The sequence below is a fragment of the Pinus tabuliformis genome, chromosome Q (assembly GCF_031772625.1).
Source record: "Pinus tabuliformis cultivar Carrire ecotype Pingquan chromosome Q, CPIR1, whole genome shotgun sequence".
Classification (NCBI taxonomy): Eukaryota; Viridiplantae; Streptophyta; class Pinopsida; order Pinales; family Pinaceae; genus Pinus; species Pinus tabuliformis.
The window spans coordinates 1,303,251,427-1,303,264,521 of record NC_142296.1 but is presented as its reverse complement, the minus strand read 5'-3'; the positions used below and the strand labels follow the sequence as shown (position 1 = coordinate 1,303,264,521).

Sequence of the window (13,095 nt, the reverse complement as noted above, 5' to 3'; positions counted from 1 at the left end):
AAGCAAAAATTAAAAATACAAAAATAAATTAAAATATAAAAAGTTCTCACATGCAAAGATCACTGGTAAAAATACAAAATGTGAGTCATTTATTTTGAATGTATTCGAGGCATAACCAAAACTAAACATTCTAAATACAATTTTTAAAATTAAATATATATATATATATTTGGACTTGTCTAATGAGGCAGAGGAATTGCCCGAACGGCGAAATCGGGGCAAAAATATTTCAAAAAATCTTATAGAGGCAGTTTTTGAATCGTGTTTTTGATGGTGGAAATCAATTCAACACCATCAAAAACATCTAGGACACCTAAAATTTTGAAGTTTAACAACTATAACTTGGATTTACAAAAATCCTTACCAAATTTTCTCTAAATATGACCAGAATTTCCATAACTTTCTGGGAAACTCCTCCACATTGTTAGACTACACGTATATATTTGTGTGTGGGAAGACTTGATCCCCAAAGCAAATATGATTGACATTTTAAAAAGTATGCAAATAAATTATAATAGACAATAAAAATGAAACAAATATTACATAGTAGCTAGTACCTACCACTTAATTTAATTATAGCAACATTGCAATTTGATAAATAAATAATTGTAATTTTTTAACGAATAACATAAAACAAAATAAATAGATAGTAAAAAATAATTACCTAAATTTATCTATTTTTTTAATACCATAACTTAAAATAAAATAATAATAACGCCATTGATTTATTTTCTCAAAAGGCTTTTAAAAATTAACCTTAAAATGAAAGAGCAGTAAGCCTGGCCTAAAGCGGGAACTATTCCCGCATTACCAAGTTTAAGCAATTTTATATTTTTTTAAATGAATACCATTCCCTTACCATCAAAGCATTATGATTTTACATATTTGAATATACATATAAAAGTAACATCTAAATTAGTTGAAAAGAATGTCGTAAGTTGAATGACATAGCACTCATATCAGAGCGGCCACTGAAAGACCTAGAAGAGATGTTTCTTGGCTTTCCAAAAGTTAGTTCTCCGAAATCAAAATGTACATCCTACTTGGATTCTAGAGTAATCATCATATTAAAATGTTATATGAGATTAATCTTGAAAAACAAGATAATTGATTTTTTCATATATAAAACAATACACTACACGTACATATTTGAGCAAAGCGTCACTTCCGGATTAATATGAGACCATGACTTTCTAAAAAACATATGAATCAAAGACAATTACATTCTGAACGTTAATGTCTCTCTGCAAATATTAAGTGCAAGTTTAGCTTCAATAACTTTCTGAACGTTAATGTCTCTCTACAAATATCAAGTGCAAGTTTAGCTTCCGACAAGGATCATTAGATTTCATCATGGTGAGATCAAACTTGCGAGGTGTTATAAAAGTTCAATTTAGACAAAATATAATATTACATCATCGAACTTTAAAAGACACAATTTGATTTTAACTTAGTTTTAAGTTGTTAAGTGTCTCCTCGACGCCATTGGGGTTAGGCCTTACTAGTCTAGCCCACTGGCTTCAAAAGATTCCCTTCGGGGTTGATCTACCAAGATTTTTCCAAAGGGAAAAAAAAGTTTCAAGATTTTAAGAATCATAGCATGTGTAGTGAGTACCACAGGCTATAATTGCCCCGAGGAAATATTTGCAACGATCACAAAATCAGATGTTATAGAATGTAACCAATAAGATTTTAGGAAAATAAATTTAATTGTTATTAAATAATAATAATAAATTATTTATTAAGTTAAATTATAGATTGGTTTCAAAAAATTGTTTTCAAATGTAGATTATTGGACACTCAATGCAAAACCTAATGTGTTATACACTACTTGTTGTAGGTATAATAATAAAGAATATATACCACAATAACACATAAGCATTAAGAAACTTAGGATCTTGAAATTGAATTGTCAAATATTCTTGAAAAGAGTCAGTTAAGATAGATACCAATGTCAATTGGTCTTATATTTCATGTTGAAACATAAGAACATAATGATTCTTGAGTCTTCAATGTAAATGGACTATACAATTTTCTTATTTTGGGAAAGAAATAAAATCCATGCTTTAAGAAAGATGTGGTATTTATTACTACATCAAGAAGGATATAATTAAATTGTATTAGAGTGATTTTGATATCCAATATATGCGGATTAATATCATGTTTGCCCGTTTCAACTCTACTTTTAACGGGAACTCTAATATGATAATTGACTACATTTTGATTAACTTGGACATTGATATTGCTACTCTAAAAACCAAAGGGTGTATTCTTCTTCTTGAAAATTTTAAAGCTACAAAAAATATACCTGAATCTAATATTCTAACTGATAGTTTCAATCTCAGCGCTTTACAAAAGAAGTTTTAAATACATTGGAACAAATTTATGTAACATTAAGATGTTTAGGATGACATCTTGCTATAACTTGATCATTTGTGATTTGGAACATTAGCTACCTTATAACTTATATTTTATTTTATTTGGAAGGATAAAAGTGTCATAGATTAAGTCACATTGTATATTCCATCATTCTATAAAATTGATAATGTTGAAATAAAGGATGATAACTAGTTAAACTATAATTATTGCATTGCGACAAGTTTAAATATAGATGTAATCCTTGAGGAAAATACTATACATAATATAATTAATCAAGCTCTCTTCAACAATGGAGAGACTTCACATTTTCTCAAGAATTTATAGGATTTGTTCAATTATAATATAAAAGATGACTCATTCAAGAATGAAAAGCTTTCTACTGAGCTAAATTCTAAAATCCTTCCATAATTCGACTCTAAAGTCCTAAAAGTCTCTTATAATAAAAATATCCTTCTTACTCAACTTATAAGCTTGTAACCATGATAGCTCAACAATACACTAGTCTCAATGTTTATAGCTCCAAACTAGGTGCCAAAACAAATCTTGCTACCTAAAATTTTCCAATTTAATATTTTGATGAGAAACTTCTAGCCTCCCAAATACATTTGCAAATGAAGAAAGCAAGAATGATTAAAGATCAATCAAAAAGGTTGAAGTGTGTAACTATACTAAAAAGGAACATTCTTAAATGTGTGAAAATAAAGATAAACCATGAAAAGTGGAACCATCTCGACCCTAAAGTCTTAAAAGTCTCTCCTAATAAAAATACCCTTCTTACTCAACTTATAGGCTTGGAACCATGATAGCTCAACAATACACTAGTCTCAATGTTTATAACTCCAAACTAGGTACCAAAACAAATCCTATTACCTCAAATTTTCCAATTTAATATTTTGACGAGAAACTTCTAGCCTCCCAAATACATTTGGGAATGAAAAAAACCAGAATAATTAAAAATCAATTAGAAAAATTGAAGTGTGTAACTCTACTAAAAACCATTATTAAAAGTGTGAAAATAAAGGTAAACCATGAAAAATGAAACCATCTCAACAATACCAAGAAAGTTGACAAGAAAGGCAAGAAAGTACACAACAACAATATCAAGGATATAAAGTGAATAATCAACAACATTCATGCAATATGGCAATGAGGAACCCTTATGTGTCTAAATATTTAAGCAAAGATACGACACATTTTGAACTTCTAAGCAACTTTTTGTCTTCGAACTATAGTTGGGGTTTCTGGAATGACTAACCTTTCTAAAATTTTCACATAATTTCTTGTTTCAATGCGAATACAAAAAAAAAAAATATTGGAAATGCCACCAAATTACATGAGAGAAGTTCCCTATCTGTCCTTAGATAAAAGAAAAACAGAAAGCAAAGCAACCAAGAAGAAACCTGAAAATGAAGATTCTGATGAAGACGAAAGCATCGAAGCCAGCAGCAGACAAGAATTCGTCCTCGGATAACCGCCATAACTTGACGATCCAGCCGGGGGAAGGCAGCAGCCTCTCTAAACTGAAAGGCCCAGCGCGCTTGGCCTTTTCCTCTTCCAATTTTCGAGGGGCATACACGTACACATTGCCTGGCTGCTTCCTCAGCACCGAATACAGTGACAGCAGCAGAATGCAGAGCCCTATGTTTATGCCCGCCGAAGTCAAGAGCGCTGACACTATCATCTTCGCCTCAATTCGATTCTGGCCTCTCTTCTAACCAATGCTCGACATCACTCTGCTATTCAATGCATAAAGCTTAAATTGCACATAATAAAGCATGAATGATTGCGCTTGTAATAGCCCTAATCTTTGGCTGTGCCACACCTACCCGTCTTCTCTCCTTCTGCGAACTGTCAAATTAAATTTGCTGGATCTCCTCTTGTTCAAGTAGCTGATTCAAATCCATATCCAAATCCATAGATAGCAAGACATGAGAGGCAACTTAGTCAAATCCACAGGCAGCTGGACACTATATACTGTACTGATAACGCTTTGTTTTCGAAAACTCACCCCACATTCAAAGCCGGAGCAATGAGAAAGCACCAGAGCTTTTCAAAATATCTCCCTTGTAAGGATAAAATGGAGCAATGGGAATGAGACACTTAGTCCCATGATAACCATAAACTTCTTTCTTAATAAAAAGGGATATTGAGTAGTTTGCAAGAACACTCTTCCTCCATGGACAGCGACACACATCTTGATCATAAATGAAAGAAAATGGGGTGAATCTCTTAAAATTTGGAGGTCCATATGAATTTATTTGTAAAAATAAACATAAAACTGATGATCGTTTTGAAAAAGTTGTATAACTATAATTGACAGTCATGGTAGTATAAAATATCCATTCATAAGTGTACCTTTACCTTCGCCATGCTTGAGAATTCATTTTCAGAGCTGCGTGTTTGACCTTAAGTTACGTTGATAAAAGTTAATTCTTTTGCCTTAATTTATAATGAGAAAGGTTAACTTGTGCTAATAATGGTGGTAATTTGTCTGGTCTGCAATGGCGTGGAATCATTTTAGCGTATACCATAATGAAGAGACCTCTTGGATCGGAACAACAACATCTAAGCTCATTCTATATACTTTTGGTTTCTGCTGTTTCTTTTTCCCGAAGGAACAACAGAAAAGAAGGAAAAACGGAACAGCAGAAAATAAACGGCGAAAAAAACGGAACAGCAAAAAAGGAACAACAGAAAAGAAAAACGCAACTCTAACAAGAAGCAAATCGGCGCTGAGCACAAACGTGAAGAGTCCACTGCTCGGCACATCAGCCACAGTAATATAGATTGATATGCTTTGTAAATGTTGTTATTTACCACTACAATTTGTTAGAATTTACCTTTGGTCTTTGGTTTTTAGAAGCCCAAAAGGCAAGATTAAGGAGGAATTTTGTTTAAGCTATAACTCTTTCTTCCCTAGCTCTTCTTGGCACCTCAGCGTGTATTTGAGGAGCTCAGTCTCCCCCATTTTTTTAGATTTATAATAGCAACCGAATTTGTCAAAAAAAAATAATGGTGGTAATTTGTGTAAGAAGTTGATAAAAGTTAATTCTTTTGCCCTAATTTATAATGAGAAAGGTTAACCTGTGATAATAATGGTGGTAATTTGTGAAAGAAGTTTTTAATGGAAAAGTTTATGATATATATGATTTTAACTTGTGATAATAATGGTGATAATTTATAAGAAGTTTTTAATGGAAAAGTTTATGATATATATAATTTAAAAATGTTTTGGTAATTATTATTTGGATTTGATTATATAATTTTGAGTTAAGTCTGTAAATTTTTATTATTGAAATTGTATTTAAAAAATATAAATAGTATGTTTCAGATTTTATTTTTAAAGTTATTTGTTTGATTTTAAGTTATGATGATAAGGTTAATGAGAAAGGTTAACTTGTGATAATAATGGTCGTCATTTTTTTAATGGAAAAGGTTATGATATATATGATTTAGAATTTTTTCCGGGCAATTATTATTTGGATTTGGTTATATAATTTTGAGTTAAGTTCGTAATTTTTTATTATTAAATTGGATTTTTAAAATGTATAAATAGATTTAGTGTTTTTAAAACAAAATTTGTTTGTTAAGTTGATATAATTGCATGTTTAACTATTGGTTTGAGAAACTAAGACTCATTAAGCCGTCTAAATCACCTAGCAATCCTACCGAGATTGGGTCACACCAACCCTTAAAATGGCTAGATTTTTTCCCATTGAGTTTTGAACAGGTGACCTTCACATCACATAGTGCCTTAACAATACACCCCATCACTATCTATTATATGCCTAGTGGATTGTATTTTTAAATAATTTTATTTAAAAAAGAAATATTGTGAATATATAAGCTTTAATGCATTGGATCCCAATAAAAATCCGTAATTAAACACACTTAGACTAGAGTATCGCTCGGATAAGGGACTTTTCAGGAAATCCTAGTGTGGCACTCTGCACTCTCTCTATTTCTCTCTTGGAAAAAATATACTTTAAAAACAAATATTAAGTTTATATCCACATCACACTTTTAGTGGAGATTTTAACCAATATTACTTTTCCATTAATTATCATCTTAATTTATTATTTTATGTAATATTATATATATATGAAATAGATTTTTTCACATAACACAATTTCAAGAAAGAAAATAATTTTTTGATGTTTAAAAAATATTTTTGAATGCATAAATAAATTGAGCGTGGTAAAAAAACTTATTAGACCACTCTAATTCTAAGATTAAACAACTTAAACTCAAAATTTTAAAAATCCTTATCAAAATTTAATTAAAATTAATTATAAAAAATATTATAAAAAATTATTTCATCTATAAATTAAACTATATATATAATTACATCTTTTAATTATATAAATATAAATAATTTTTACTACTCACTAAAAAAATTATAAACGATAATCATATAAACCTAATAAAAATATGCACTGTATCAAAATTATCCACCGAAAATTTGAAGCAATTTTTTTATAATAACCATTTGGTAATCTCTATAACCAATTATGTACACTTTGCCCAAATGATATTTTAAATGTCAGATAGCAAAGTTACAAGACTTATAGCTAGCTCTCTTCAATGTAGTTAGTGAGCCTATTTAGGTCATCAGAAAAATGAGTTTAGTTCAAAAGTAAATATATGTTTAACTTAAGTTTCTCAATGTTTAATATGAGTGGTCAGTGGTTAAAGTGGTCCATAGGAATGATTATGAGGTTCTAAAATATGATTGTCAAGCGATGAGAAGGGATAGATTAAGGGATGTGTCTTTATCCTAATAAGTTGTTGATGTCGATTTGGTCCGAGTTCAAAAGACAAGCACAATTTGCATGGGCATCTGCTTCCTTATTTTGAGCTCTTAAGATATGGAAGGCCTTGAGTTGGAAGTGGTTAATTGCTCCCAAAATTATGTTAACTAGCAACTTTAATTGATTGTCCTTATGAGAAGAGTCGTTGAGAAGGTATTGGATGGTTAGAAGAGAGTCTCCTAGAATTATAAGCTTAGTAATATCTATTTCATTTGCTAGATTTAACCTACCAAAAAATTATACATTTTCAACTTTGTTATTGGTCCTCTTGTTTAGCCCCAGGAATACTTGAGTACTAAAATTCCCTCAAAATTTAAGATAACCTCTTCCCCTCCTACCATCCCTTATGAAAAAATATTTTATTAATAAAAAAATTAATATTGAATTCTATGTCTCTAAATTAATATGATAAGGAATAATCTAATAATCAACATAATATAAAAAATTTAAGAATTTTTTATTTTTTATAATTCAAAATAATAGTGAAAATAACCTTCCTTCTTATTTATGGAAAAAAAAACACTATTAAAATTTGACAACCAAAGAAAATAAACTTTCAATAGAAACTCCAACTTCAATTAAATTTTATTAAATTTAAACTTTATAAAATTTAATTTTTTTCCACCATCATTATAGAAATATGGTTATATAATTTTTTATTAAATTAATTTTTTTAATGGTTAAAATTATATTTTAAATCCATACAAAATTTTCTCAAAATTCTTAATTATATAATTTAAATAATTAATTCTAATAAAATTAATTAAAAAACCAATACTATTGAATTTTCAAAACTCTTAATTATATAATTTAAATAATTAATTTTAATAAAATTAATTAAAAAACAATTAAATTTTCAAACAATTTAATCAATTTCACTCCAAAAATAATATTTAAATATAATTCCAATCTTAAATTATGATAACAACTTTAACCCTACCTCAAATTTATCGAAATCCAAAAATCCAAAATTAACTTAAAAATAAATGACCACATACATAGAATGCCTTTCAAACCCCACCGTTATATATTAAAGATGAACCGTAGAAAATGTTGAAATACTTTAAACGTTGCTTGGATGTCACTCAATGTGGCAAAAACAAGACAAAGTGTGCGTCGAATTACTAAGGTACTCCCCATTGTCATGCTCCTGTCCACATGAACACCACACCCAATCATCTTTATTTCTTAATCATTATAACTAGCAATTGTCCCAAAAGGTACAAGGAGAGGTCGATAGGACTATTTAATTGGAATTTTTGAATTTTTCTAGAAGAGTTAATTAGTTTGTGGAAAACCTTGTTTTCTTGGACGGGATCATTGTGCAATTACTTTTCTTTAGATGTTTTGTTTATATCTATATTACAAGGAACACATTGAATGTCTTATTTCATTTCTGCTATCCTTACTAATATCCTGTCCGTGCTTTTTCTTGATCAATTTGATGAAATATTCCATTATCCTTTGGTCAAAGTCCTCACCTACATATTAGTGTACATCATGGTAAGTTCAAAGCTCGAAAGCCAACCAAAAAAGTCAATCATAACCACCATGCACGTATTCAAATTCATAATGTAAAACTGTGCATGTATTCAAATTCATAATGTAAAACTGCCAGACAGAGTACCTCCAAGATAGGTATCACCGTTTGTAGCCAAAACCTCAAAAGCTCTGTTGTCAATAGTCAGAACACTGACATCAAACGTGCCACCGCCAAGATCAAAAACAACAATATTTTCCTCTCCACCCTTCTTGTCCAAGCCATAAGCTATTGCTAAGGAAAAATATTTACAAAGCTAATAGTAAAACTGTACTTGTAGAGCGATAGTTCTACGTAATACAGAATAAAAGTTATACATCATAAAAATTATGAAAGGCAAACCAAACTGCAAAAGGCCTGAGACCCAGTACTCTGAAAACCAACCAGATCGATACAACCTGAAACCAAGTACTCTCAATACCAACCAGATCGATACAACCTTTTGTATGAGCTGAATATCCATGTATAAGCAATGAAAAAATAAAGCAAGAACTGTCCAACAAGGCTGCAATTTTTCTTATAAAAATATCTCCCACCGCAACGAGTTCATAACAGAAATTTAATGGCACTCCCCTGCACACACAATTTACATATTAACACTCCATTGCATGCATGCCTGCTTCTAAATGGTGTCCAGTCCACACTCTTTGCTTAAATGCCAATATCTATTAAGAAAAAACTACTGCACTATTACCAATATGTTGTGTTAACAACATATGACCAGGCAATTGGGTATTTAGATATAGCTGTTGGTTCCAGTGAAAAATACATCCCCACCGATAACGCACAGGAAAATGCAAAAGACAGCTAAAATAAATATTTGAATGAAGGTTAGCAAGAAGATGAGAATGAGATACCATTCTTTTAAAACAGTTTTATTATCAAGGCCCACATCTCCATAGTTGTCAATTACACTGTTTGATGATTGATCCATCCAAACAACAACATCCAGACCCCAGAAGATGAGCATGGCTTTGAATACAAGATGGATTTTAATAACAGTGATAATGATATACTTTGTTTGCTTGAATACCAAGAAGCTCCTAGAAGAAATCTACTACACTATATCATTTATTGGATTTTAATTGATACAGGCATTTAGGTCTTCAGAACTGGCTGCTGCTAGCATTTTTGCTTCTACCAACAATGTTCCAACACACAGGAAGATGCAACTGAAATAAATAGCTGTTGCCACATAGTGCTCACACCTCAGACACTCATGAGGCAGGACAACTGCAGAGCTATTCTGCTGCCAAAGTTTGTTAATTAAATTCTTAATTCCGAAAACTATGGAGTATAGCATGAAATCAGGACGCTGCAGAAAATGGACAATTGTTTGCTCTTGTAAAGCTTTTACTTGATAGTGAACTAAAAAATGTGGCACCAATTTGTCCCAGTGAAACCTGCATACCAACTATATTTAACCTCTCTTTCTTACAAAGTGAAAGAATTACCTGAACTGCACTGGTGTACCCATTTTCAAAGTCTCTCCCAGCGTTCCCCCCATTACATCAAAAAAAATGTTGGGACAAATGGGATCGAACTCTGGAGAGTTTTTCCTGTACATCCTCTAGCTCTCTGTCTACACTAGCTATTCCAACTAAAACATCTTGATGTTTCTCCTCGATTCACCCAATAGAGATCGATATCATCTAAAGTTGTTTTGCGACCATCATAGATACAATCAAAGAAAACAAAGCAAAGAAAACATGAACACAGAAGAATATGGATGTTGCATCACCATTATTGCCCGATGTTGGTGGAATACTAGTACCACCCAAGCCACCAGATGCAGGTATGCTTGTATTAAGAAGTGATGAACTGCTACTGCTGCAAGTAATTTGGAAAAATCATAATGCTACAAAACTATAAGCTGAGATATAACATAAAATATATCAAAAATCCAGTAAATCTTGATTCTCAATTCTGTATGAAAACTTGAAAAAGTACTTATTGTAGAACAGAAAAATGAACAAAAGATAGGAGGAGGAATGCGGTTCCTTAGTATATACCTTTGTGGAAATGTGCATGTCCCAGTACCTGTCATCACAAAATCCGTAAAGGAAGATTTGCATGAGTGCAATGCATTCTCCAGTCTCATACAATTTCAAGCCTCAATTTGTATATCATGTTAACCCATGAAGGGAAGATTTTCGAAAATGTATAATGTCAAGCATATTAATCACAGTCAAATATCTTGAATCTAGCAGAACCAAAACGGTGCACAAAAAACAAAAACGTCTTTTATATTCATATAAACTGGAACAGTAAAATTTGCAGAAGACAGAGTGGGTATAAAGGACACTTAGTATGCATACCCTTAGCTTCTCATAACAAAATCAATAAAGAAAAAATAATATGCAATATATCCAGGCATAAATGAAAGTTATGTTGCATGCAGAAGAGCAGATTGCCTACAAATATAACTCTCTCTTAATACATCACACAGTTCCATCATTAAACCAAAAGGAAATATCCTGAACAATACAAGTTATCCATAACGAGTGTTTACATTTGAAGGTTGCATGCAGTTTCAAGGCAGAAAACAGGCAGGAAATGGGTCTATAATCATGTCACTTACTTATCATGGTGGAACCTACAATGGGAAAATGTATATCAGCGGAGGATGTCTTTGCATTCAGATGAGCTCAACCAGGCATGGAAGTGGGTAGATGAATCATAAGCATGCAACTCAACTATCATCTAACACAATGTAAAGATGAGACTCAGCGGAAGGTATCCAAGAAGTTGATGCAGTGAAACAAAACAAGTAGACAACAAACTATGTAAAAGTGGATAAAACGTTTATCGTCACCACAGGACCATAGGAATCCATATAAACTGAGAAATACAATGAAAAGAAAAAAAGGGGGCAAAAAACAAACTTCGCATAAGGGCATATAGCTTACTTGGATCTTGAGTAGTCACAATTGCATTGCCAGCAAAGTCACAAGTACCAGGGGCCATGCCATTCTTCTTGTAGTAGTTTTCAAAAGCATAGCAAGCATGAAAAAAAACAGTATCTGGGTTATAGCACGTGCCACTTTGTTGAATTGCTGTACAGTCTGCACCTCCAAGCCCGCAAGCATAGTCCAGAGCAACCTGCAAGCTTGAATCAGGGGTACCAGGCTTTGCTACACACCAACTTTGGCTTGAGCTGGTTGTCAGTGTTGTTGTGGTAGATGTTGAGGGAGGGGTGTAAGGGGTAACTGTTGGGGTGGTAGGGGTTGTTGGTGTGATTGTTGTTGGAGGAGGAGTTATTCCTATTGGTGTTGTGGGTGTGGTCGTGATCGGAGTTGGAGGAGTTGTTGTAATAGGTGTAGTTGGAAAAGTATCAAGCTGAGATCCCAACTCACTTGTCTTGTTCCTGGTAGAGTTAGCTTTATTGTCCAAAAGCTCCCTAGAGTTTGAGCGGAACAGTTCTTCCCCTTCTCTGCTCAACTCCTTCAGCATAGAAACGTCCAAAGAACTCATTTTCACTATTATTGTCCATATCCGAGCCCTATTCATGCTTTGGGCAAGAACTTGATCCCTGAGATTTTTGGTCATTAAAAAGGTCTTCATTGTTTCGGAAAGCAGACCTTGATCATTAATAACTATGGGAATATCAGGACAAGCTTGACTCAAGACTAGTTGATGTGGAAGGACAACTACATTACGATACAGACATTGATGCTCATCCTGGATTGAGTGCCAAGGTCCCTACTCCCATCTCTTCTTTTGATTCTTAATGGTGTTTATCTTTAATGGTGTTTATCTCTAATAGTATATCTGGTATTTTGTTATGCTCTGTAATGGGTCGCTTGTACGAGGGGTTTTTGTATTTTCGGATTAGCTAGTTGATATCTTGTGTATTATGGGATTAGTAGAGAAGTATGAATCCTCCTATATCCTCAGGAGTTAACAAAAATCTTCTTGGTGGTCTGGTGAGAACAACTATGCAATTTTGAGTTATTTTGGTAATACAAAGTGCTTTAATTAAAAAACAAATGTTTATTTTTATATAATTTACAATATTTAGAAATTGAAGTGTATTAATGTTGATATGAGTAGATTTTTATAGATGGATTAGTTAGTTGGTAAATATTCACATGCATCAAAACACTTATGTCATGATAGATATCACATTACAAAGATTCAAAGAAATCATAAAAACCAACTAAATTATAACTTTATTTTAAATTATTATTTTATTATTAATTATTAACAGAATCAATACATAGGTTAAACATATATCCTTTAAAAAATTATGTAACTTGGTTCTTACCATTGAGACTTACTTTCACTTTATTATGGAGATTCTTAACCCATAATAAACTATGTGATAATATTATGGGCCAATAACATTGCTTACTCATATTACAT

General features: G+C 31.8%; 2 protein-coding genes across 3 annotated transcripts in view; both read right to left on the bottom strand.

Annotated features, from left to right (window-relative positions):
- Nucleotides 1–4,425, bottom strand: part of LOC149224614 (hyperosmolality-gated Ca2+ permeable channel 2.3-like) — a 373,352-nt gene extending 368,927 nt beyond the window's left edge. Inside the window, exon 1 of one of the 2 annotated variants that reach the window (XM_089386187.1) lies at nucleotides 3,780–4,425. In XM_089386187.1, the coding sequence (XP_089242313.1) occupies nucleotides 3,780–4,060 (281 nt within the window). In that variant the 5' untranslated portion in view covers nucleotides 4,061–4,425. The remainder of the gene's footprint in view (nucleotides 1–3,779) is intronic. The other variant, XM_089386185.1, reaches the window with a different exon arrangement.
- A 4,849-nt stretch (nucleotides 4,426–9,274) lies between these two features.
- On the bottom strand, nucleotides 9,275–12,294 carry LOC149224613 (uncharacterized). Its single transcript, XM_089388226.1, has 3 exons — nucleotides 11,640–12,294; nucleotides 10,743–10,770; nucleotides 9,275–10,560 (listed from the first exon to the last, which is right to left on the bottom strand). The coding sequence occupies exons 1-3, from the start codon at nucleotides 12,292–12,294 to the stop codon at nucleotides 10,383–10,385; spliced, it is 861 nt and encodes a 286-aa protein (XP_089244352.1). The 3' UTR covers nucleotides 9,275–10,382.
- Nucleotides 12,295–13,095: the final 801 nt, after the last annotated feature.

What these genes read in the sequence shown, in the direction of transcription:
- LOC149224613 (XM_089388226.1), bottom strand. Translation starts at nt 12,294, where the DNA reads ATGAAGACCTTTTTAATGACCAAAAATCTCAGGGATCAAGTTCTTGCC. An exon ending in TGTGACTACTCAAGATCCAA is followed by an intron (nt 10,771 to 11,639) that starts GTAAGCTATATG and finishes TTGTGATGACAG; the next exon opens with GTACTGGGACATGCACATTT. An exon ending in ACATGCACATTTCCACAAAG is followed by an intron (nt 10,561 to 10,742) that starts GTATATACTAAG and finishes AATTACTTGCAG; the next exon opens with CAGTAGCAGTTCATCACTTC.